Source organism: Zalophus californianus, chromosome 1 (genome assembly GCF_009762305.2).
Source record: "Zalophus californianus isolate mZalCal1 chromosome 1, mZalCal1.pri.v2, whole genome shotgun sequence".
In the NCBI taxonomy this organism is placed as follows: domain Eukaryota; kingdom Metazoa; phylum Chordata; class Mammalia; order Carnivora; family Otariidae; genus Zalophus; species Zalophus californianus.
This window is the reverse complement of record NC_045595.1, coordinates 19,134,013-19,159,462: the sequence shown is the minus strand read 5'-3', so window position 1 is coordinate 19,159,462 and position 25,450 is coordinate 19,134,013. Positions and strand designations below refer to the sequence as shown.

The 25,450-nt window shown below is 60.9% G+C and overlaps 1 protein-coding gene across 8 annotated transcripts in view; it reads right to left on the bottom strand.

The window, feature by feature from the left end:
- SEMA3F (semaphorin 3F) overlaps positions 1–19,407 on the bottom strand; it is a 29,685-nt gene extending 10,278 nt beyond the window's left edge. For 2 of the 8 annotated variants that reach the window (XM_027582196.2, XM_027582200.2), the window contains exons 1-5: positions 18,886–19,407; positions 14,758–14,917; positions 633–793; positions 466–528; positions 246–365 (exon numbers count right to left, since the gene is read on the bottom strand). In XM_027582196.2, coding sequence (XP_027437997.1) covers positions 246–365; positions 466–528; positions 633–793; positions 14,758–14,869 — 456 coding nt within the window. In that variant the 5' untranslated portion in view covers positions 14,870–14,917; positions 18,886–19,407. Of the gene's footprint in view, positions 1–245; positions 366–465; positions 529–632; positions 794–1,232; positions 1,366–4,110; positions 4,242–4,264; positions 4,434–5,637; positions 5,770–14,757; positions 14,918–18,885 lie in introns of those variants that run through there. The other 6 variants (XM_027582199.2, XM_027582202.2, XM_027582198.2 and 3 more) reach the window with 5 other exon arrangements.
- Between the last annotated feature and the right edge of the window lie 6,043 nt (positions 19,408–25,450).

Below are 25,450 nucleotides of genomic sequence, written 5' to 3'. Positions count from 1 at the left end.
ACGGGCACGGCCGGGAGCGCTTACTACGTGCCAGGCACAGTGCTAAGAGCTTTGGGAGCGGCACACCGACCTGTGAGACAGTCATCTTTTAGCCCCATCTTCAGCTGAGGGAGTGAAAGGAGTCACTCACCCAAGGTCACGGGGCTGGGAAGTGGCAGGGCTGGGGCTCAAGCTCATCGTCCCATCAGAGCCCTGGCATGTGGCTACTAATGGGGCAGCATGGGGCCAGGGCGGGCACGGCTTACCTGGGCACGGCGGCCACGGTTTACGTAGGTACACATGGGGTTGTAGGCGCCGGTCCCACACACGTACAGGTGTGTTCGGTTCCAGGGCTGGATGAGCCTGACGAAGTTCCCGCACTCACCCTGGGGCCGGAGGGAAAGCCAAGGAGGTGCCCCGCTGCCTGCCTGAGGCGCCCTGCCCCCACACCGCCCGCATCCCACCTGGAGGTGCCCCTGCACTCACATTGCCATCCTTGCCTGAGAGTACGCACTCCTCAATGCGCTGTGGGGAGGCTGCCCAGTGGATCTGCCGGAGATGGGGGTCAGAGGGGGCAGCCTGCTAGACAGGGCTTCCAGCCCTGGGGCCCCATGCCCCTCATCCCTCCGACCCCACACCCGGCTGGCCCTTACAATGAGGGGCTCACGGTTGATGTCATGCAGGTCCAGGGACAGCACATAGTCCTTGCTGCCCACGTACATGCGGTCGTGGTCCTCGTCTTTGAGCAGGATCCGGTAGTCAGTTGTGTTGAGCAGGAAGTTGAAGAAGTGGGCAGTGCCTGTGGCCTTAAGCTCTGTGGGCGGAGGGCAGGGCAGCAGTTAGGATCCTTGGAGACCGTCCAGACATGCTCCCTTTCACACATCATCTTAAACCCCCAGCTTCTCCCCCACCCCACCCCCGGCCCAGGGCCTACTTAACTCCCTCTCTAGTCCCTGAGATGCTGGGAGGAGAAAGTGGGACGGGTGGGCAGGCCAGGGAAGGGACCACACCCAAAGCTAAAGCCCTGATTCATCAGCAGCCCCAGCCAGTCTCTGGGTCCCAATGAAAGGGCAGTGGGTGCGGGTCAGGGAGCATGATGGCATCAAAGAGTCTTTGCTCCGGTGGGGGTTAATGCTCCCACGCTCAGGGTGGGGCCTGCTTCCCACAGGGGCCTAAAAGGGTTAATGAGCAGGAGGGTGGGGGGCAGGTGCATCCAGGACAGCCTGCACGGAGCCAGGATGCCCTGTCCTCACCCTGGCTGCCCATCGGACAGGGCAAAGTTGGCTCACAGCATGGTCCCCGCCTCGTCTGAAGCTGGTTAGCCAGGACACTGGACAGCCCTGCTGGAGTGATGTGGTCCAACAGACCTTGGGCTTCCCCCAGGTCCCACTGGGGTGCTAAAGGTAGTTCTCAGGCCACTTTGAACCGGTCAGGAACAGTCTTTCCCAGGAAAGAAGCCCTCCCCCTCGTGCTACAGTGTCCCACGGCTGGGGGGCAGGGTCCGGTGGAGTCCTTAGCTTCCCTTCTGCATGAGTCTGGTGGCCCTGGCCCTCCCACCCCCAGATAGCTGGGGGAAAGTCCGCCTTCCTGGGGATGAAGGACAGGAAGGAACTTGGCCCGTGACAGGCCAATGACAAATACAGGACTCCAGAAAACTTGGGAACTTTCCTCTGGGAGGGGGGACAGCCAAGGGGTCTACTTAGCAAGCCCCTCCTCTGCCCACCCCCAGCTACATTTAGCTCAGCAGGAGAGGGAAGACTGTAATGAAGGTGACCGATATTCACCAGCACGGGAGGCTGGGGATGGCGGCACACGGAATAGCACACACATGTGTGCACACGGCCCAGGTCTGCACTTGTGTGCACATGGCTGGCATCAGATGAGGCACTCATGAAGGCCATCATACGTACCCCATCTCCCCGGCCCACAGCTGAGAACCCATTTCCCAGGTGGGGCAGTCAGGAGGGAGGCCTGGAGAGGGGGAACAGCTGGGCTCGCAGGCCCCAGATGCGGCCTGAAGGCAGGACCAGCAGGTGGCCCCATCCCATCAGTCAAGTCAAGGTCAACCTTGACTCAGGCAGCTGTCTCTGACGGGCCTGGGTGACCCTGACCCCGGCTGTGTGCTAGGGACCCTGGAGCAGAGCTGGAGGGCCTGTCCCCGAGAGCAGCTTTGGATGGGAGCTCTGGGATGTGCTAAGATGGGTGTGGGAGGCGGGCTGGGAGCCAGGAGACTCTCACGGCAGACCCAGAGCCTGCATCTGGGGGGCTGCGGGGCAAGCGAAGGCCTTGCCCTGCCCAGCCCTATGTGGCAACGAGAGAATACAGGTGATGACCTTGGCCAACCACTGGGACGCAGGGACGCCAAGGGATCAAAGGGCCGATCCCTGCCTGGCTACCGCTTCGCCCGCCTGTCCGGCGGTGCCTCTGAAGTCCTGGGCAGGGCAGCCTGGGCACCTGTCCTGCACCTGTTGTTAGGCCACTTGGAGTCCCCCGCCCGGCCACCCAGCCATAGTGACAACAGGAAAGTAAACAGTCCCCCACCCCCAGGGCCAGGAAGCAGCCAGAGAGGAAGTGGGGCTGCCAGCGGAGCCCCCCCAGGCTGGGACAGCCCGCCAGGGGTTATTTATACCCTGGCTGGGGGCATGGCCTTGGGTTGTACCCCTACCCGTCCTACTGGGTTAGGAGGCATTTGGGGGGCAATGGAGGGGAGGACGGCAGAGGCTCAAGTGGGTACCTTCGGACACAGGCACCTGGGGTCGGGGAAAGCTCCAAACATCTAGCCCCGGGGACACAAGCAGCCATAATCCCTACCATCCATCCCTGCCCAGTCTTGGGCCTGTAATCTGGCCCCTCCCCCCAAGTGCCAAGTCCAAGTCCCCCTGGAGCTCAGAGCCCCAGCACTCCACGCTCCATCCCCCTTTGTGGGAAAGGGAGGGGAGAGACTCATTCAGCAGAACCACATGGGGAGCGAGGAGACTAGCCTTGATCAGACATCCTACCTCCTAAACCTGCATTCCCTGCTCCCTACCCCCTGGGTGGAAGTGGGCATGGAGGGAGCCTCCCACTTACTCATCAAGCACCTGTTATGTGGAAAAGCTTAAGCTCACAACATCCAATTTACAGATGAGGACATCAAGGCACAGAGAAGGGAAGGAATGGGCCCAAGAGCATGGGGGCAGGGTTCCCGCCCAGGCTCGTGGCCTTTGGGGCTGAAGGAGAGGCAGGCCCCAGGCAAAGCCAGTCCTGGTGGTGACTGCCCACTGGGAGGGCGAGGGCCTGAAGGTGATGCCCCCTCCATTGACAGGGCACATGACTCAGGACGCTCGGGACCCCTCCCAGTGGCTATGGGATATGGCGTCAATGGCTCTGTTGTCACAGGACATGATGCTTTGGTCACTGTGGAAACTTTGAGGGGGAGTCCCCATGAGGCCACGTAGCGTAGGAAAGAGGTGGGACCAAGGGCCAGGAGTCTGGCTCTGGCGCGGGCTTCATGACCCCAGTCAGGGCACTCTAGGCCTAGCCAGTCTGTTTTCCTATCCAGACCATCTCTTGAGCCCTCCTAGTACTGACATTCAATGTGATCCTCGAAGGTGAAGGTCCTGCTCTGAACTCAGCGGAGCACTCCTTGGGATCTCCCCCTATCCGCCTTCACAGGCTGTCTCTGCCTCGGTGGGGAGAGGAGAATGGACGGGGTTCCAAGTTCTTTCCCCATGCAAGCTGGCTCTCAGATGTCACCATGCCCCCTCAGGCCCACTCTCCTGATACCACTTCCTAGTGCTGGGGTACAGAGCAGAGAGGGTAATGGGGCAGGAAGGGGCTTCCTATTGACTCAGCCCAACCCTCCCCTAACTCCAACTTGTCTTTACCCATCCCCAACTCACAGGAGCAGAGCTAAATCCTGAATCATCTGTCCAAACCCAGTTTACAGAAAGGGAAACAGGTAAAGGATGGCTCTTCCAGGGTCCCAGAGGGAACCGGGTGTGTAGGGCTCCGGACTTAGCAACCCATGGCTGGAGGGCTCCTCTCACTCATGCCAGATTGTAGGAAAGAATTAAAGCCAGGGGCCCCATGACAGCCCTGTACCCCAACTCCAGACAGGAAGACTGAGGTCCAGGGGAGAGTGGCGCTCACCTCAAGTCACAGGGTGAGGAGTGAAACTGGTATCCTGCCCGCCCCCCGCCCCCACTCTGCCATAGGGCAAAGGAGCCAGAGGCCTTCATTCCTCCAAGAAGCCTGGGTCAGGGCAGGAAGTGGTCGGGTAGTCCTGGGTTTCCTGCTCTGATACCTGCAGTGTCCGCAGGTCTAGATGCTCCTAGCCCTCAGCCCCCCTAAGGAGCAGAGACTTGAGCCAAGGGGGCATCCATGCGTGCGGGGATTTGACATGGGCCTGGCCTGGCCATGTCCTCAGACCCATCCTCTCCTCCGCTCCACATGTCCCAGGCCCAGCTCTGACATTGGCAGTGTCACCCCCCCCCCCCCCCCGGGGGCAGTACTGAGGGGGTGGGGGCTGGGGCACAATCAAAGGTTCTGTGGAATTCAGAACTCAAGTCTGGATAAGCTTTGACCTTGGGGAGAGAGGATGGTGTGCGTGGTAATGCCTCCTGGGAAGGGCTCCCCACCCCCATACCCTCACCCAGGCTGGGCACACGTTGGGTGGGGCGACATCCGGGAAGGCTTTTCCCGTCATCGGGAAGGAAGAGCCTTTTCTGGCATCAGACACCTCATTTCCGCAGCCGTTCCCAGCCTCTAGAACTTCCCCATGGCCATTAGACACTCAGGGTCCTGGCCCAGAATGGCCTGGCAAAGGTCCAGAGGCAGGAACATTCTCAGTGCCCAGGGGTTTAGTCTTGGGGGTCTCTGTTTCCTCCCTTCGGGGAAGCAGCCAGTGCCTTAAAGGAGGCAGTGGGTGTGGGCAGCACCGAGGAGGTGGGTCCGCAGCCCTCACCCCAGACCCCAAGTGGGCAGCCCTGACCCCTGATGCCGACCCCTGCTGCCCGTCTCTAGGACACCGGCTCTGTGGCCAGTGAAGCAGGGGCTGCTGTCAAAAGGGGGTCTCGGAGCCGAGGTGGGCACCCCGCCCCCTTGGTTACAGCCCCACAAAGCAGCAGGTCCTGACTGACAGTGTCACCTCCCCTGGCTGTGCTTGGGTACTGGGGGGTGATAGACGTGTCCCTATAGCCCAGCCTGACCTCTGACCTCATATAGGCTAGTACAGCCCTAATCCCTGAGCTGAAGAGAAATGAGGTTGGGGGTGAGAGGTGGGGGTGCTGGCCAGGGTCTCTGTCAGTGCTCTCTCCTCCTGCCCTTCCGGGGGTGGGGGGAACTGAGGTGGACAAGGAGGGGGCAGCAGTGGCTGCAACAGGAGTGGCAGGGCCTAGACAGTCCCCACTGGACGCCCCCAGGGACTCCGGGGTGGGGGGGGCTCCAGGCCCTTATCACTCCCCGAAAGCTGTGAGGGGCCCAGAGGAAGGCCTGGGGGCTGGGCTGTCCCCCTGGCTCCTGGCCTAATCCTCTTTTAATGAGCGGCCAGCCGGAAGGCCTCAGCCCCTGGCCACAGCCTTACAACCCTGGGAGCCCCAGCCAGGCCGAGCTGGGGGCAGGGCAGCCCCTGAAGCCTCTGCGGGCACCTTTCCCCCCAGTTCCGCTCAGCACACCTACCTCATTCACACCCCAGTGCCGAGACCCAGCACTGGCCAGGCCAACCCACGGCCCCAGCGTCTGCAGGGATACACCAGGGTGACATCTGTCTTGTGCGCCCATGACTCCCTTGGGCATTTCCCGTTTGTTCGGGGCCAGGTCCCACACGGAGCCGGGCAGGGGAGGCTGTCACTGCTGATCAGAGGCTTTGCTTTCTCAGTCCCTTTTCTATCCCAGAAATGTTCTGGATGGGAAGCCCTAGAAACCAGACCCAGAGTTTTGCCTGAGGCTTAAACTGCCTCCTCCCTAGGGGGGTAGGTTCCAGTTCCTCTGGCCCCAAGCCCCTCAATATCTGTCCCCTCCAATCCCATTCCTGGGCCAGGCTTTCCAGATCGGAGACCCAGAAGATCCCCAGGAGCCATCCACATTCGCCCTCCTCCCCCTCAGGCAGGTGAGCCAGGTCGGTGCCAACAAAACCAATTACAGCCGCTCTCACCCAATTAGCAACTAATTATGGCCTCGTAGTCCATTCAACATAATTAACATGTAAATGACTCGGCGTGTTTATATTCAATAACCGCTCTGATTGAATTTAATTTAAAAGTCTGAACTGGGGACCCAGTTACCGTATTCCGCCATCTAGAGCAGCCACTTCCTGGGAATGTCAGCTCCTCTAGGGGAGAGGGACCCAAGGCCAGGGGTAGGGTGCAGGGGCAGGTGCTGTGATCTGGCCCAGCTCGGGGTGAGGAGGGCAGGAATGGGTGCAGTCCCTCCATCCCTGACATGCTAGCCCAGTGGAGTGGGAAAGTGGTGAAGTCTGAAGAGCCCCAGTGGGACCCTCAAGTTGGGAAATCCTCTGGAACTAGGGGCCCCTTCTTAAGGGCTACTGTAAACATCCCAGCTGTTCAGTAAACACCAAGCCAGAGCAGAGCTGGAGCCACCCAGCTGGGCTAAAGCTCCGCTGCAGGTTTCCCTCCCATTTTGCGGGCTGGGGGCTGGGGGCTGGGGGCTGAGGCCTGGGGGCTAGGGGGCTGAGGCCTAGGAGCTGGGGACTGAGGCCTGGGGGCTGCAGGCTGCAGGCTGGGGGTTGGGGGCTGAGGCCCTGGGGGCTGGGGGCTGGGGGCTGCAGGCTGGGGACTGGGGGCCGGGAGCTGAGGCCTAAGGCCTGAGGCCCCACCGACAGGCTCAGCCATTCTGTTCCCACGCCCGTTCCGCCCCAGTGCCCGCCTGCTCCGCCCAGGAGAGGACAGGCTGGGGGCACAGCTCATCCTGACCCAGGAGAAGCCAGGAGGGAAGGGGCAACAGAGTCTCCCTGGCACACATACCAGCCAGAAACCCAAGGTTCTACACCTCTCTCGCACAAGGATGTCCAATGATTTTCAGCCACTCTGTCCCAGCAGGTAGGGGGCTCTCCAGCCTATAGGTGCCTCCAGTGTTCCCTGCTCACTCCCCAGGGCTCCATGGCACCTGATCATTCTAGGTCTGGGCTGGTGACTCAGGAGGCTGGGAGGTCCTACATGGATCCTTCACGGCCCACACAGAAGTCTATGAGGACACTTTTGGGCCTTCACCAGCCAGGCAAAGCTCAGAGCTCTTGCCCAAGGACACGGTGCAGGGGGAAAGCTGGCCTGGAGGGGCAGGGCAGCCCCTGGGCATGGGGCGGGAGGCGGTGGCCTGGGCCAGGCAAGCAGCTTGGGGTACATTCCAAGCAAGGAATGTACCCCAAGAAGGGTAAAGGGGGTGGGAAGACAGCTGGCCCTGAGGGCAGGGTCGCACTGATCCATTTCTCAGGTGGGGAGCGTGGATCCAGCTTCCAGTTCCATTGGCCTCGGGGACCCACCCCGCCTCCCACATTCCAGACCCAGCCCGGAAACCCCTCACTCCTTCCCCCACCACCTCCTCCTCCCCGTGACTGCAAAAGACAACAAACTCTGCATGGCTCATTTACTCTGATAAATCAACCAGACGGACAAGCCAGGACGGGACTGACAGGCTGGTGGGTGTCGAGACCCTGCCCCTGCCCTGCACCCGGCCCCCATCTCTGCTGCCCTCCCTGGACTCCTGGGGTCCCAGCAGCCCTTCATATCACCCACCCAGAGATTCCTAGGATGTCCCAGACAGTCTCAGTCCCCTCCCCAACATTCAGATGGGGAAACTGAGGCATCGAACAGACAGATGTGTGTTCAGGGTCAGCCTTGGCTGATGCAGTAAGACAGAGTCGGGAGGCCAAGCAGGACTCAGCCAGTCACCCGTCTAGGAAGGCAGCGGTGCTGGGACAGGAGGGTGTCTCGGTGCAGGCAGCAGCCCTGGACAGAGGTCACCTGGGGTGCCACAGGAGCCCACAAGGAGCCCCCCCCAAGTTCCAGCTGTAGTGTCTCACCCCCAGGGGCCCACCCTGCTGGCTGAGCAGCAGGCATACAGGCAGGGGACTCTGCTTGGGGAGGGAAATGAGAGCATCAGCACCGAGCCCTAAGTGGAAAGAAACATGGCTCTTGGCTGGGTGCGGGGACCTCAGAGGAAAGAGCGTGTCCGGGTAGGAAGCCAAGGAGGGGTCAGGGTGGGGATGGGAGGCGGTGGAGGCAAGGGGGGGATGGGGGGGAGGAAGGAAGAAGAGTGGGGGCGGGGGGGGGGTCTGGAGCTGATCCCTGACCCCTGGAGGAGCAGTTGCTTTGGGGCTGTCCCTGCCCGGCAGAGGGGTAGCCCAGCAGTAGCAGACAGCCCTGCTTCCCAGCAGCCCCAGAGAGAAGGCTCCGAGTCGGCCTAGCTGAGGCCCCCTCCCTCACAGACAGCCGCCGCCACCCAGGCCCATTCTTCGCTGGGCCAGGACCAGTGGTCAGCGTCTGGAGCCTAGGAGGCCTCCACCCTCTCCCTGAGACTGCTCAGCAGCCTGGGGTATGTTGGGGGGGGCGGGCAGGGGTTGGTGGCTGCAGGCCTGCCAAGCTCAGGCACCCACGTGAGCTGAGCTTTGGATTCAGACTGGAGCCTTCTGGCATCCAGGCCTCTGGCAAAAGCCCTCTTGCTATTTCTAAGAAAAATGCAGTAGGAATCTTCTCTGCTTCTCCAAAACTCCAAGGGCTCCCTTGAGACAGGGCTCAGACTCCCAGGACAGCACCAGGCCAGGCTGGGAAACCTTGTTCTCAGCCCAGTGACGCAGATGCCCAAGCGAGCAACCCATGTCTGGTCGCCCCTAGCACAAGCCGCAGGGGCCAGGCCAGCACTCAAGGAGGGGTCACTGCGGCTGCTCATGGGCCCCCATCAGAGTGGGCAGCTCATCTGGGAGGGGGGGAGCTCCCTCCAAGGCATCCCCTCCCCAATGTGTCTGTCTCACTGGAGTTTCCCCACAGTATGTACTTGGTGCCTCTGTCAAGACGAACAAAGAACTTAAAAACCCCAAGGAGGGTGTCTGGGTGGCTCAGTTGGTTAAGCGACTGCCTTCGGCTCAGGTCATGATCCTGGAGTCCTGGGATTGAGTCCTGCATCGGTCTCCCTGCTCAGCGGGGAGTCTGCTTCTCCCTCTGACCTTCCTCCTTCTCATGCTCTCTCTCTACCATTCTCTCTCTTAAAAAAAAAAAAAAAAAAAAAAAAAAATCTTAAAAAAAAAACCCCAAGGAGCAAGTGCAAAGGCTCCATCCAGGATCCTGCCCTCTCCCCAGGTGTTATGCCGGACGCGCCTTGCTGTTCCTGCTCTTCCCTCCCACAGTCTCCCTTCCCCTGTTTGAGATGCAGCCTCCTCCAGGAAGCCAGACTGGATGCCCACGGTAGGGGCATCCGATCTCCACGTGACCCCACTCCTGGCACAGGGCTCAGGGTACCTCCTGCAGTCCTTTCCAAACACGGTCACCTTCACCAAAGGTTAGAAATGTGGGGGCGGGGGGGTGTGAGGCAGTGCAGGACTCCTTGGGCCTCCCCCAGGACCCACCCTTGCCCCTCTGCCACCCTCAGGGTGGCTCCTAGTTCCTGAGACTTCCTTCCCGGGGCTGGAACTGCACTCGAAGAGTTAATCCTCCCATAGCACAGTGAGCTCAGCCCCATTCTCAAGCCCATTTTACAGAAGGGACACAGAGAGGTTCACTGCTCAAGATCTACACTGTGGCCGCGATGCCAGCCTGAGCCCTCAGGATGTCGCTCCCACTGGGCCACTGCTGTCCTCACCTTACACGGCACGGGGGTGGGGTGGGGGGACCAGGTCCTAGAGAGGCTATGCCGCCTGCCTGAGGTCACACAGCTCACAAGGGCAGAATGGAGGTTTGTCTGCCTTCAGGGACAGCCCTTTCAAAGAGCATCACCACCACCTGCGCATTCTCCTGAATTTAAGTCCTGGGGGAGGAGCAGGAGGTCTCCCAGGGATCCAGGGGCCAAGTACCCACAGCTCTGAAGACACCGCCTGCCCCCAGAGGGGTCACAGGGTTGGAGGTACACACACACAGGTGCAGACAGCCAGGAGCCCACTCCGAGGCCGCTGCCTCCCAAGCCACGGGGCGAAAGATACCTTTCCGGGCTGGGATGAGATTTTTATCTTGGCGGTTTCTCTTTAAATTCTTTACGATTACGAAGCAGCGGGGGCTGCCAAGGAACATGATTTACTCCTTGAGCATGCACCAGCTCCTCGCTCAGTGCCAAGGGAAGCTGGAGCCAGGGAGGGAGGGGCGGGCGTCATGCCAGGGAACCAGAGACAAGGCCTATGCTGCTGAGGCCCAGCTAGTGGCAGGCGCATCTGAGGCTCGGCTGGACCTGGAAGGACCACAGCTGAAGGCCCCCAGCCCTGCCCTGGCTGACTGGGGCTGGGCCTCAGGCAGGTTCTCAGCAAGTACAGGACCTGCTCCACTCTCTCCCAGTGCCAGCTGCTGGCCGGCTGAGGGACAGCCAGCCAGCCTCCAGGACCTCCCAACTCCCGAAGTGGCCACTTCCAAGTCCCTTCTCAGGAGTAAGGCAGTCCCCATTTCCTGGAAAACTGAGATCCCAAATGCAGGAATCTGGGCTCAAGTTCATGCTTTGGGTCTTCCTACCTTCCTCCTCCTGGCTCATCTGGAATACTGGCCCTCCCCAGTTTGCTAGCTCCAAATCCCACTGTAGCTATCAGAAACACCTAACCGAGCTCCCTGGTGCCCCCTCTGGCCTCCAGGCTTCTGGGCTCCCCCACACCTACCTCCTCCTCCTTCTCATTCTGAATCTCCTAGCCCCGGTGTCTGCCCCCCACCATTGGCTGGCCAGGGAGCCCCTGGGGGGGCAAGGGCGGGTCCTCACCCCACCCCCACCATGCAGTCAGGCCTGGGGGTGGGGCAACGCTCCATCAAGGCTAAAGGCACCTCCACCTCAACCCATATTCACCCACTCTTCATCCCCCTTGGGTGAAGTAAACGGGCCATGACCTCTCCTAACCTCCAATGTCGTCACTTCCTAACAAGGAGGCCTGGCCACCCTGGCTCTCTGATGTCACATGTGGATGATGTAAGCAGTGGCACTATCCTGGGCCATTAGCCCCAGAGGTGCGGAGGCTGGGCTGAGGCGGGTGGGCAAGCAGTGACCAGCACCTACCCACCCATTCGCCCTCCACCTGCAGAGTGTTCTTCCACATAGACCAAGCCAGTTACGCCTAGAGTTAGAGAAGATCCAAATCCCGGGGCCACTCTGGACATAGGAGCCCTTTCCTCTCCAGGACCTTGGCTTTCCTTCTCCAAAAGGAGAGAGCTTCCTGGGGGACTCTGATCAGGGGAGGACTGGGGTGATGGAGGGTTGGACTCACAGGAACAAGCAAACCCAGGTGCTGCTGCTTCCATAAGCAGAGGGCAGGAGAAGCCTACCCAGGGCAACCTCAGCCTTCTCCTTCGGAAATGAGGCTGGGAAGGGCTAAGGCCAGCACTGTAGGATCCTGGAACCCTGTCGAGAGCTGTACTCTCCCCACCCTTTGCTCTCTCAGTCCTGGGACAGGCTCAGACATCAGGCAGAGCCAGGCTCCAGCTTCATCCTGCTCCTGAGTGACGGGAAGCCTCACAGGAAACCCAGGGAGAACCCCTCAGGCCTTGGAGAGAACACCACGTGGTTAGCATCATGGGTACCTCCTGTTATTTCTATTACTTTCATCCTTCCCGGCTCTTCCGCCCCATCTCCCTACAGCCTGCCTCAGTTTCCCCAGTAGCCCAACCACCTCGTGTCATCACGGGACCCCTTTCCCCCACTAAACACCTCTTGGCCCCTCGTCCTGGCCGAAGCCAGCCCAGGCGGCAGGCAGCGGCTTATTGTGGAGGTGGCTTCCTGGGATAAAGTAAACATTCCCCAAGCTGAACAAAGGACCTGGCAGGGAGCTCACACCACCTCGCTGCAGAGGGAGGTGGTGCCCCCTGGCTTGGGTCATCTCAGGATGGGGGAAGGGAGAGCTTTTTCTCCCAGGCTTGGCCAGGGACTCTGGGGTTAAGGGAATTCCAGGCCAGGATGGGTGGAGGAAAGGGTCCTACTGCCCAGGCTCTCTGGTCCCAAGCATGTGCTCTCAGGGAACACCTCACCTTTCCTGGAAATCCTCCCCACGTGACTCCTCACTTCTGCCTGACTTTGGCTGTGCTGCTCATGGAAGCTCAGGAGATGGGCCCTAGGAGCACCCTCCACCCTGCCTCCCCCTGCTCCGACCTGGACTCTAACTGAACCCTGGGCCCCTGCTCCCTTACACCTTTTCGGCTCTAGGCCTGGCTGGGGTGCCCAGGCGGACGCACAGGCAACAAGCCCAAGCCTGGACCAGTTCCTGCCTTTGTTCCTTTAGCTGCCCTAGGCTGAGTCCCGGGGCCTGGTATGTAAGCTGCTATATCCAGGCAAGGCACAGACAGAGAAACTGAGGCAAAGAGCAAGAGTGACCACCAGTGCTTCTAAGGACAACCGTCTCTGTGCCCCTCCCGTGTATCTGGGAGAAGCAGCCCCCACCCCTTTCCCAGTCCCTGGCCTGGCTGTGAAATCCCAGTTTCTATGGATGTTGGTATCCATTCTCCACTCCACAAATGCTTGGTGAGGACCTACTCCTCACTGAGCCTTACTCTGTGTACATGACGAGTCTGAGATCCTCCAGCATGGGGGGGATGCACAGGGCCTGGTGCACCATCAGTGCTGGGCTCCCAGGTGAGCAACTGGGTGTCCATTATCTTTTCAGCCAGTATGACTGTGAGCATCCCATCTTGGTCGCTGCAGACTCCCTGATACTCAGCATGGGGCCTGGTGCAGAGTAGGGACTCAAGCATCTGCTAAATTAAGTGACATCTAAGCATCCAACTAGGCCACAGGATCAGTGGGTAATGGGAAAGGTCATGCAGAGCAGGGAAGCGTGTGTGTACGAGGGCACGGAGGCCTGGGACGGGGTGGCCCCCGGCATCCCACGGTCCCACCCCACCCCAGGCTGCCACGGTGGTCAGTACCATAGGATGGCTGCCAGCAAGCCAGGCTTTTAGTCACTGCGGGTGTCGGCTTCAGAGCTAATTGAGAAGGAATCGACCTGACTGATGTGGGCGTCAGCAAGGCCAGGACACCGGGGTTCTATTTCTGGCCTCGCCTCTGCCTCCTGCCTGACCTTGGCCCTACCCTTGCCTGAGCCTCGGTTTCCCTCTCTGGAAAACAGGAATGAAAGTCGTTGGCCCTTTGTCTCTGGAGGTCTGAGAAGGTTTAAAAGGCGCATATCGAGGACCTCCCTATGTCTTATCCTGCCTGCTTCCCCTCATGGGTCTCCAGGGTGATGGCAAAAATAACACCCAGAGTGGATGTCTGGGTTCTAGGGTCCCAGGGACGTGGAGACAAGTCCCCATTCCCTTCCCCTGTTGGGGGAGGGGAAGCTCTGCTCCCCCTGCCAACACCCTGGGCTGGGAAGGGGGTGGGGGGGCAGGCCCCTTCAAGATTTATTAATCTGCTCTGAGGAAATCCACTGGGGAAGGGTGGAGTTATCAGCAGAATAAACCTCTCCCCTTCTGAGGCCTGGGGGTAAGGGGTGCTCCTACAACCAAACCCATCACACTTCTGCCCATTCCTCAGGCCCCACACTGGACTCCTTCCAGGCACATCGTCCGAAATTCACTCCCCACTCCCCCCATCAACTCACAGGGTGTGATGAGGACAGAGGGAGGAGCTCTGCTGGGGACATGGGGGCAAGGGGATATGGGAACATGGTGAGGTGGAGGCTGGACCTCAGCCAAACCTGAGGAAGGAAAAGTCAGCCCAGCCTTTCACCCCAATATGTGTGCCCGGAAATCTGGCCAGCCAGGGCTGAGTCGGCCCCACCCAGGGCAGGCGGCTGGACAAAGTGACCTTGGGCCAGAGAACTCAGCAGCGACCCCAGGTCCCCCAGGTTCCAGCATCCCCTTTCTGCAGGCAAGGGGGCCGGCTGGGGGTAGAATCTTCCGATCATTCACACCTTTGAGGAAATGGCTAGTGAGTGAGCCATCTGGACACCTGAGTGTGTGCCATGTGTATTCATCTGCCAGTGGGCGAGGTACAAAGGTGATGGAGCTGGGGGACCCGTCTCTCACTCTCCAGACCCCGACCCGTCATTAAAACCTTCCAGTGACTCCCAAAGCAAAGTGCTCATCGGGGAGCTCAGGAGCTCAGACGTGTCACATAGCACGCGCTATCCCTGAACTCGCCAGGTGGCCCACGCGCCCCTCACAGCCCACAGCACCCTCCCTGCTTCCTGGGATCCCCTCCCACCTGGAGGCCCACCCCTCAGCAGAGCAGCTCCCTGCTCCTCCGGCTTCCTGTGGCCTCAGTTTCTGCCTGACCGCCTGACCCTCCCCCTCAGGGACCACCCAAGGCAGGACCAGACGCAGAACAGTGGCGGGGAAGGGCTTCCACAAACACAAGTTTGGAAGAAGTGGCATCTCTCTCTCCCCAGTTATCTCTCACACAGAGGGAGGTGCTTCGCAGCCCTGAGACCCCACTTTCTGCCTCGAGAAGGGGCCCAGACTCAGGAGACTTCCCGGAAATTCCATATGGCCCATTCTCTAGCCTTTCCCAGCAAGTTACCGCCAGCCCGCTCCTCCCCACCCACATACCCAGGGCGACCCATGTGGCTGCACAAAGTGTCTCTTTCGGCCCTGCCTCTTCCTGTCGCCTCTGCAGCGGGCCGAGTGTTGTGGACAGAAAATGATGCTGGAGACCAGCAAGGCAGTCTCTTACCTTTGAATGAGAGCCGGACCCGGGGCGTGGCCGGGAGGTGGTCCTGGGTGGGGGTGGCTGGCCAGGCCCCAGTCAGTAGGGAAGCCCAGAGGAGGAGACCAGCGACAGGCATTGTGGGAGGGGCCTAGGGCCCAGGAAGCTGGCGGGGCTGTCTGGACACCTGGGAAGGAGGAATCAATATCAGAATATGTGAGGCAGATGGAGGAGTCCTGCCCTACCAACTCTCCTTGCCCACACCCTCAGTCTGGGGCCATGAATGCCCCAGTGTGCAAACCTTATATACTCTCTGGTCCCTGCCTTTGTCTGGGAAGGCGTAGCCAATGGGCCTGAAGACTGAGCAGCCAGGTGCAGCGTGGGGTCACCAGAGCTAATAGGGGCCACTGGAGATCCAAACAATGCCCCACCCTCTAGCATCCTGAATTCCATTCACAGGGTCCTGCTCAAACAGGTCATCCTACAGCTCCCTCCCGCCCCCAGCAGGGTCTCTCCCTTGTGCCCACCCCCAACCAAATGGGCTGCTCCTTCCCTCGCCCACCTCCAGAAATGGGGGAAGAGATGGAGCCAGTCCTGCCTGCCCCAGCCAAACCTCTCCTCCTGATACAAGGGAATCTCGACCAGATTCTTAGGGTAGGGGGCATGGGAGAGAGAGGAGGCTAAGTGAGACACACATAGACAGCCTAAAATGGAAGAGACAGCAGCCAGAAAAGGAGAGGCAAAGAATAGCAGGGTCTACTTTTACTGAAATCACAGCAGGAGGGATCCAGGTCAGATGTATGGAAGGACTTCCTGCCAGGTAAAGTTCCAGCTCCGCCTCTAGAGGGCACAGAAAGGGGAGCTAGGATAGCCAGCAGGCCTGGGGCAGGGTGTGAGCCAACCTCAGTGTCCCCAGCAGAACCCCCAGCAGGTCCAAGTTTCGAGACTATGTTTTTCAAATATTGTCTCCCCAGGCAGGCTGGTGTTGGGTAAACGCAGCCCAGCACCAGTTGTCGGAACATATTGCTCCCTCCCGGCAAACACCAGCGCCAGCTCCCAGCACCCCCATACACTAGGGGTGGGGGCACGGAGAATGACAGTGTGAGCCCCGTCCTCCAGATCTGCCCTACTCCCCTTTCCCATGGGAAGCAGGACCCTAGGCCCGTTTCTAGGACCCTGGAGTGGGGGTGAGAGGCATGTCGGCCTGCTAATCCCCGGCACTGGCTGACATATGCTGAGGCAAGGCCCTGGCTCCACATCTGTCAGGCCCCACTCAACAGACCCTGAGGCCCTCCCTCGACCCACGTCTGTCCTGTCCCCCCCCCCACCCCCCCCACCCCCCCACCCCCCACCCCCGAGCCCTAGCCTTTCCTGCCCTGGACAAACCACTGGTGGCTCTTCGGACAGGAAGGGCGGCTTCAGGCCTCCTGGCCCATTCCCCAGGTGGTGCCCTCTGTGGGAACCCCCTCTCACGTTAACTTCAAGATCCCCCATCCCAGATGCTCCCTCCTGGGGAGGCTGGTGGAGGGAGGGGAGAACCAGAACCAGCCCCTCCCCCAGGCTGTTGAGGCACCAAGCTGGTGCTGACTGAATCTCGCAGCCTCTGGTGAGAGGGGGCAGGTAGGAGAAAGGGCTGTGCAACCACCATCACCCCCGGGGTGTACCTGGGAGGCCCCCACTCACAGTTGTGGATATACACACGTCCACACTTGCGTGCCCACACACGTCCTCACAAGCATGTGTTTGCTCAAGAACTTGACCTGCTAGTGGGGTGGGGCTCAAGGAAGCTGGGGAACACTGTCCCGGCTTGGGGGGGGCACCTGCAGTCTGGGTCCCTCAGAGACCTTTGATCCTATGTATCAGGGGACTCAGGATGACTTACACCCACCCCATGACCTCATTTCCCCTGCATCCATTTTCATGGTAACAAGGTCAGGGTCACCAAGGACAGCTTTAGAGTCCCCCCAAGGTAGCCAGGAAGGTGGAAGGCTTTGCCCCACTGGGTCCCTACAGGGACCTCCCATAATGCTCTGGCCCTTTAAAGGAGTGAATGGGAGATGTTCAAGTCTGCTGGGGCCTCAGACCCAAGTCCAGGACCCCTGTTTGGAAAGCAAGGGGGATGGAAAAGAGGAGAGAGGAGAGAGGGAAGAGGAAGGGAGGGACAGAGAGAGGGAAGGGGAGGACACTTCCACGGTCGCTTCCCCTCTGGCCAGCCCCCAGATGCACTCCACTTAGCCCCGGCCCCAGAGAAGCCCCCAGTCAGGCGAGCCAGGTGGGTGGACAGAGGAGGAACCGCCACCGCCACCTGGGAGCCCACCAGGAAGAGAGCAGAGAAAGAAGGAAAGAAGCCTGGCGGGAGGGAGCAAGGGAGGGAGGCAGGCGGGAGGGAGGAGGAGAGAGGGAGGAGAGAGGGAGGGACGGAGGAGAGACGTTCGAACAAAGAACCGAGGAGCTGGGGCTGGCAAGGGGTGCAGAGAAGGGGCGGCCAGACACGGGGGTCCGGAGGCACCTGGGGGTAGGGCAGGGGGCTAGGTGGTCGAATCGTCCAGCCTGATCCAGGCCTCCCAGGCTTGGGGGGTGGGGGTGAACAGCCTGCCTCAGAGAAGGGAGGTTAGCTCCTCTGAGCTAAGAACTGCCTGGATGGAAGGGAGGCAGGAGCAGGGGCTGCGGGGGAACATGGAGATGAAATTATTAACAGCACCCCAGCCCGCCGGTACCCACCCCCACCCCTGCAGGCCAGAGCTCCTTTCTGGCTCCTTGCTTCCCCCTCCCCCAACACCCCATGGACCAGGAAGCAGAGCCATCCCACCATAGCTGGGATTGAAACCCCCCTTTCATGATCAGGGATCTCCCAGTCAAGGTCACCTGGGCTCAGCTTCATCCTCCCCCCTCAAGGTATGCCTACCAGAGCATGGGGGGCACTGAGGCTAGGCTGCTGGCCTTCTCTCCCTACACCCCCGCACTTCTGGGCCTGGCTCCTTCAGAACTGGGGGTCAGCAGCAGGGGTAGGCTTGCCCAGGGCCCTAGTCTTCCAGCACACCTTACCCCAGGGGTCCAGGCACACTTCCCATTGCAGCCTCGGAAAAGGCCCCAGCTCCATCCAACCCCCTGGACTGGGATGAGCCCCCAACCCCTGGATACAATTTCTCTATCTCTGCAACTAGGACAGAGGCTTCTGGGAGACAATCTGGGTGAAGTCAGGAGGTCAGGAACCCCTAACCTGGCCCAGGTCCAGGATGGACACACCAGTGCCTTCAGATCGCCCCCCTCCCCCGGTGTTCATGGGATGGTGTTCTCAACACAGTTATCTCAAGAATTATAAGTTATTTAAGCAGCCAAGACCTCAGCCTTAGCTCCAGCTGACCCATCCTGCCAGGCCTGCCTCATTCCCAGGCCACCTTGACATTCTTTGGTCCCACCTGTTCTAAGTGAGCCCACCAAGCTCCTAGAGTCCCCTGCCCATTTCACCACTGAGGCCCCAGCCTGCCCAAATGGGGGACTTAACTGCAGGCTCTCCCAGCTCACCTACACCCCACATACAGCCAGGCCCCTAAGCCAAGCAAGACTCCCTGCTAGAAAAGCAAACCCAAGCTAGTAGCTGGGGGTCAAGGGGCTAGCACAGTGTTGGGAGAAAAGCTTCAGGGCTGGAGGTCCTCCAGGCTTGCTGATCTGGGGGACCCTCCACGTGGGGGCTGCCGGTATAGCGCTTCCCTCAGAGCAGACGATCTGGATCGGGACACTGAGGCAGGGCAGACGCACCTAAGGGGAAGTGCTCTGCCTGAGGCTTTAATGGGAGAGAGCTGAGCCAGAAGGGGCGTCCGTACTCCCGCTCCAGGAACGTGGGGGTGGGGGGGAGTGTATGCGAGCACCCACCCACCCAGAATCTTATGAGAAAAAGTTGCTTTGCACACTGGTGACCCCGCAGGACACATCATCCACACATCCCCATGTCGCACCGATGATAAGGGTCCGGGCAGCCTGGACAGGTACAGCGCCCACTCAAGTCCTACCGCCCCTGCGTCCCGGGGAAGCCCCCTGCCTCTCCGAGCCCCGCGCCCCGGACACTTCCGCAGAGTTGCAGTGCCGCGGGTCCCAGAGGGATCGCGGGGTGGCCCGGCCGCCTGCCCGCTCCCTCCCGGTTCCCGCCGCACTCACCTCCTCCGCGGCGGCGGGGCCTGGGCTCCCGGGCGGCGGGGGCGGCGACGGCAGCGGCACAGCGGCTCCCGGTTGGGCCGGCCGGCGCTAGCGGCCCCCCGGGGCCATGGCCCTGCCCGCGCCCTCTCGCCGCTGTGCCTGAGCCGGGGTCGACGCCGCGGCCCGGGTTTCACGGGTTCCGCGGGCTTCGGGCGCGTCAGCAGCCGAGGCCCCGGGCCCTAGCCCGGGCCATGGGAAGGCTCAGGGGCGCTCGGGGCCGCCTCCCCCCGGGTGGGCTGCGGGCGCCCCCTGGCCGGCGCGCCGAGGGCGCATTCCCCGGCGCGGGGCGCGGGCGACGGCGCGCGCTCGGCTTCGGGGCGCTGCGCTTGGCTCGGCCCGGTGGTGCTCGTCTGCTTGCTGGACTGGGGCCGGGCGGCCGCGCTGGGCTGCGCCGCTCCTCGCGGCGCGCCCTGGCCCTGCGCTGCGCTCGGGGCTCGCCGGACCGCGGCCGTTCGCTCGCTCGCTCGCTCTGGTCTCGCGGCCGCCGGCGGGACGGGGCGCTCGGAGCCGCGCGGGGAGCGCCGGCAATTGGCCGCCCGTGGGCGACATTTGCATAGCGCGGCCCCGCCCCGCCCGCCCCGCCCGGCCCCACCCCCGGGGCGGGACCCGCCCGGCCGCCGCCCCGCCCCCGCTCCACCTGTCCGCGGGCTGGGCTCGGGGCTCCGGGGCGGTGGGGCAACCCGCGCCAGGGGAGACTAATCTGCACCCCGCGCCCCCGCCCCGGCTTTGCGGGCGGCGCCCCCGCCCCGCCCTGGCTTTGTCTCTCCGTGGATACACCGCGCACACCGCGCCTGGTGTTTACCCCGGCACTCAACTCCCTGGCGGGAAGGGCAGGCGCGCCGGGGAGCAGCGAGCCTGCGCTCACCTGCGCACCCTCTGCGGTGTCACTCCTTCCCAGTTGCTGCGGGCCGCGCCGGGCCCCGCGCGTGAGTCCCGCAGCGTAGGACCCAGGACTGCCCCAGCCGCTCAGCAGGTGGCGGTGCAGCCCCTGGGACGGCTGGCACCGCTGGACCTGCTCGCGGCCTCCAGTCCAGGCCAGGTCGCAGCAGCCCAGTCTCACTGCTCTGCCCAAGCACTCCAGGGCTACCCGTGATTCCCCAGCCTCCAGCCCTATTTCAAACCAGCAGCCCCACGGATCCACTCCTTAGAGTTCCATACCCCCAGAGAAGCGAGATAGGCTGGGCCTCCTCTCCTAAAAGGGACATTTGCTTTCAAATGGCCTCATGATGACTCAAGGGCCCAGCAACTGAGCCAAACGCCTCCCCTGATCCCAGGAAGGGACCTGACACCCAACCCAACCCCCAAGGCCACGGTCTTACCAACCAGGACCGCAAGCTCAGCCCTGCCCCTTGTACTTTGCTGCGGTCCCAAGGGGCATGGGCCTTCTTTGTCCTCTCCTTCCTCTCCCTCCTCCCTCTTCTATTCCCTCCCCTTCCTCCTCTCTCCTAGCTTCTCTTCTCCCTTTCTCCCCTCTGCTGTCCTCTCCCTTCTCCGCCCTCCTTCCCCTTCTCTCCCTTCTCTGCCTTCCCCTCCTCTTCACCTGCTTTCCCTCCCCCTCCTTTCCCTTCTCTTTTTCCTCTTTCTCTCCCTCCCCTTCTCCCTCCTCCCCCACCCCGTCCTCTCCCTGGCTAACAAGACCCCCTGGAGAAGACATCCCTCCCTCCGACCCACTGACTGGTTGTGCGATGTTGATGTTAAGAGCCCGGGTGAGGGTCTCCTGCCCGGGATTTGCAGTGCTGGCCCACAGGCTCTAAGCAGATACCATCTGAGGCAAGGAAACACCAGCCTGGAGTTATGGTGGCTCTAGAGACAGTGCCTGCACCCCTCTTCTCTGTCAGGTCTCCTTTAAAACACTGTGACAGTTGTCCCTCCTCATCCCACCTCCTCTGTACCAGGGTCACTGCTGAGGTCGGCACCACTGCGCCGCCATCACCATGGTTTCCAACACCATCTCTTCCACATCTCCCCCACTCCCCCCCCATCCCAGGTCTCCCCGGTCTTCTAGCCTGGCCACCCCTGTCACCACCCCTAGCACGATCATCATCGTGGTCACTGAAGCAGAACTGTTAGGACTTACCAAAGACTCCAGGGTGCTGGGTTGGGAAGAAAAGAGACTCAATTAATGTGTCCATGGAGCTCCACTCAGACACATGGAATGGAGCTAGTGTGTGGAGGCCTTCTGAAGGGGCAGTGGGGCGGGGGACAGGGCACCGGGAGGGGAAGAGACCACCTCACACAATGGAATGCCAGTGCCTTCCTGAACAACATGAGACGGTTGAGATATAGAAATAAAAGCACTCATCGCAGCAGTGAAGCCACACTCACCCCTGCCTGGTGTCCGTGCCGGGTTGGCCATTTTGTATCACTACTTAATGTTATTATGCATATAAGAGATATGCATTATTGGGAGGAATATAGTAGACCCTCCCACAATTTGCCTTCAATGTAGGGGCCTAAAGGCCCTTGAAACCATCCCTGGGTGGGAGTCCCAGCCAGCTTGGGAGGCCCTGTGTGCCAGCAGAGTTTATGGTTCTTTACTTCCAGGCGTTCGCAGCTCCTCCGAGAAGCAGGTCCTGCTGTCCCCACTGTACAGATGAGGAAGAGGCGACGGAGAGAAGTGGGAAGGCCTGTAGCCACTGGGCTGAGGTGTTAGGAAAAGGTGGCCTCTTCGGGAGTTATGGGAAGGCTCCAGGAGGGAAGGGCCAGGCCACAGGGCCCGCATGGAGCCAAGGGCCTACAACCCAGACAGGCGCTCAGGGCTGGCCATGAGTGCTGGAGCCCGGCACGGCACTTACAGAGTTCAATAAATCTTTATTGAATGAATAAGAGAGCAAATCCCTGCAGCACCAGATCCAAGAGGGAACATAAACCAAGAACGCAGAGGCCAGGAGCCAACTCCTGGGCCCACCCCCTGGCTCCTCTGGGCCGGCTGCCCCCACCGACCTCTTCCCCTGCCACCCAGAGTCCTTCTGTCTTCCTCTCCAAAAGCCACTCAGCTGCTAGCTCCACCTGAGAGCCACCTCGGATGCCCTGTGGGGTCACCTGAAGTGAGACAGCCAGGCCAGGCTGATCCCCTGCCCCTGCTGGGCTTCCCTCCCACCCCACAGGACACTCAGATCCCGGGCCTGCTTCTTCACCAGCTCTCCCATGACCCATCCTGGTTTCAGTCTGGATACGCAAGGTGAGGGGGACACAATGATGGTTAGGCCAGGTCTGGTTTCTCCTCTGACCCAGCCTCTAGGGTCCCCCTCCTGGAGTAGCCCCCTCTCCCTTTCAAGATGGGCTCTGAGTAGCTATAAGATAGACCCTCTGGGTGACATCCTGACTGTATAGTCTTGGGCTCATGGCTCAGCTTCCCAGAGCTTCTGAGATGCTACAAAGCCCAACAACAGGGGTTACAACCTGGAAGGAACTGGCCCCCTTTGTCTCGGTCCCCACCCCCAGATGATGGTGCTGTCAGCGGGCGGGAGCACCTTGGGGTTCTTCCCCAAAACACTCCGGGCTTTCAACCTGGCCCAGCCTTTGTCTCTGCCCGTACACATGCCTGTTTCTTTTCCTTCTGGCTTTTCCCGGCTGTGCTGTGGGGGACTGAAGTGCAGCCCTGGGCCTCCCGCGGGCTGTTGGGCTGTCCATCCTCTGTCTGTCTATCCTATCCGCCTCTGTCCGGCCTCCCTGGAGTGGAGTGAGAGAAGCTTGCTATGCTGGGTAACCTCGAGGGAGGCTCTGCCCTTCCAGCCTCAGCAACTAGAAGGCGAGACTTGGAGGCCTGGGCCTCAGAGACCCGCCATGCCCCCAGGATGAAGGTGGCAACTAAACCAGCCCCCCCTTTCTCTGGCCCACTCTCTGGGGAACCTGTTTCCCGGGCCTAGCAGGCTGAGCAAGCCCTGGCCCGCCCGCCCCAGCGTTGCTGGCTCAGGTTTCCCCACTTTCTGGTTTTCTCATCTCCCCTGCCCCAGGCGCAGCCCTCACCCGCCTCCTGGAACTGGATCCCAGAGAGGGGGGGAGTGTTGCAAAGGGGGCCCTGGGAGGGGGTGCAGGGCGTAGCTCGGGCAGCCCCGGGAGTGGGGCAGTGAGGAGTCCCCACAGCCCAGGCTCAGGATGGGGTTCGGCTCAGCCTTCTCCTGCCCAGCCAGCCCCAGGGCCTGGCTCAGAGCCCATCAAAAGCTGGAACAAGCCACCTCCCTGGCTGCTTCCCAAAGCCTCCTCTAGGCGTTTTCTGCTGCTGTCCCTTCAACCAGGAATGTTCTTCCCAGACTTCAGCACCAGTGTCAACCGAGTTTCCTCTGGCCCCAAGCCCTTCGTCTCCTCCTTTACCCTCAAACACTGTCCCCTTCTGCACAAGGGACAAGCCTCCCTTCTGGAGGCTACCTCCTCCCCCCTTTCCCCTTAGGCAGGAGCTCCACACAGTCTCATCTCCTGGTCTTTGCACATGCTGCTCCCCTGTACCTGGAATTCCTTTCCTATTTCCTTCTAGATCCTTCAGGCCTCTGGGAAGACATTACCTCCCAGGAAGCCAATCCTAATAGCTGAGTCAGGAGTTTCCTTGGGCCGCTGCAGATCGTGCACTCCTAGCCAGCCCCTAAGAGATGCTGCCTGCGACCCAGGTCTCTCTGAGTTCAGAGTGAACAAGAGAGGGGGGACACAGGGCTCTGAGATCGGCACGTTACCCCACATCCCTCATCCAGTGTGTGTGTGTGTGTGTGTGTGTGTGTGTGTGTGTGTGTGTGTGTGTGTGGTGGTGAGGGAGGTGGGGGTCGGGTGGGCCCAGGCTCGGCTGGCTGCCAAGTGACCCATGACCGTCGGCCAGCCTGAGCATATCCTGTTTAGACAGAGGCCAGACAGCCATCCCTCACCCACTTGGGCCTGCCCAGCCCCTGCTGGAGAGCCCAAGTCTTAGGCCTAGAGCTCAATCCTTATCAGGCTTCAGAGAGGCCTCCTCGCTAAGAATTGGGCTGGGAATTCTGTGTTTCCTCTGCCCTCAGAGCAGAGGCCTTTACTCCGGGTGCTGAACCTTGTGGCAGTAATGGTTAGGCTGCCCCAGCCACTGGGTGGGGATGGGCTGTGGAGCCTGCCTTAAGAGACAGGGTCTGTGTGGAAAAGATCTTGGATCTGGAGCCCACCTGGGAGTAGCCACCAGCCACTCCTTGGCTTTGCCTGACTCAGTTGGGGCAGCTCTATCTTTCCAGATGCTCAGGCCAAGAAGACATAAAACCAGCTTGGACTCTCTTTCCCTCACATCCACATCAAACCATCAGCAAAGACTTGCATCTTCACCTTAACATGTGCAAAATATCAGGTGACCCCTTCCCACCTTCTCTCTAGTCACCAGCTCTGCAGCCCCGGCCGAGGCAGCCACCACCCCCATGGCCAACCTCATCTCTTTCCTGACAAGCACACATGCCTCCTTACTGGGCTCCCAGCGTCTGCTCTTGTCTCCCACAATCTAGTCAGCCAGGATCCACAGAGACCCTGTTAAAACGGGAGCCAGGTCAGGTCTCTCTCTTGCCCAAAGCTCTCAAAGGCTGCTACTTTGTCAAGAGTCAAAGCCATGTCCTTGCCGTGGCCAACCTGCAGCCCCCTTCTCCACCTCTGACTCACATTTTCCTGCTCTGGGTCACAGCCTCTTCACTCCTCCTCCCACACCTCTCCAGCCTCAGGGCCCCAGCAATGACTGTTCCCTCTGCCTGGGTGCCCTTCCAGTAGACACTTCCATGGCCTCTTTTAGGTCTCTGCTCAGATAATATCTGACCACCGCCCTCCCAGAATGGGAGGGGGCTGAGCCCAGGGCCCTCGGATCAGAGACTGGAAGCTGTCTTCTACCCTCATCTTGGGCCCTCTGCTCACACTCACCTGGAGCTGAGGATGGGGCAGAGGTGCCCATTTGCTGTTTCCTCCTCTACTTAAGAGCTGAGCTGAGGAGAGAGTGGCCCAGGCTGCAGCAGCAGGGACTCAGGGTAGACTCTGCCTTGACTTAAACAGTGATGCTGCAGCTGGGAGCCCCCCGGGGAGCAGGTGTAGTCCCTTAGGCAGAGCTGTGCCTCGGGGTTGGGGGAGGCCTGGGCAGCCCCCAACAAAGCTGATGGTGACGAGCTCTGATCCGTGGGGTTTCTGGCTGTCTCTCAGGCTCACATCTGCTGCACACACCCCATCCATGTGTCTGTGTGGCCACAGTCCTGGGGGAGGGGGGCCCAAGGAGGGTCCTGCAGCCAGGCCTGCAAGCTGAGATCTGGACTTACTTAGTTCCAAATGACTGGGGAATGTCCCTTCCGTGACAGTCGCCGTGTGGCCTCCCCTGGCCCCTCACTCCCTGCAGGGAAGTGGGGCCCAGATGAAGGCAGCCCTCCTGGAAGGGGGAAGGGACTGGTGGTCAGGCACCAGGCACCCTGCCATCCTGGCCCTCTTCCCTAAGCCTGGCTCCAGGTTTTCCCTGAGGAAGTGCTGCAACATGAGGTCACTGTCCGTAACCTTCAGACCAGAGATCTCAGGCCAGAACACCCCATCTTGGGCTCCATCCCCCGTGAGCCAG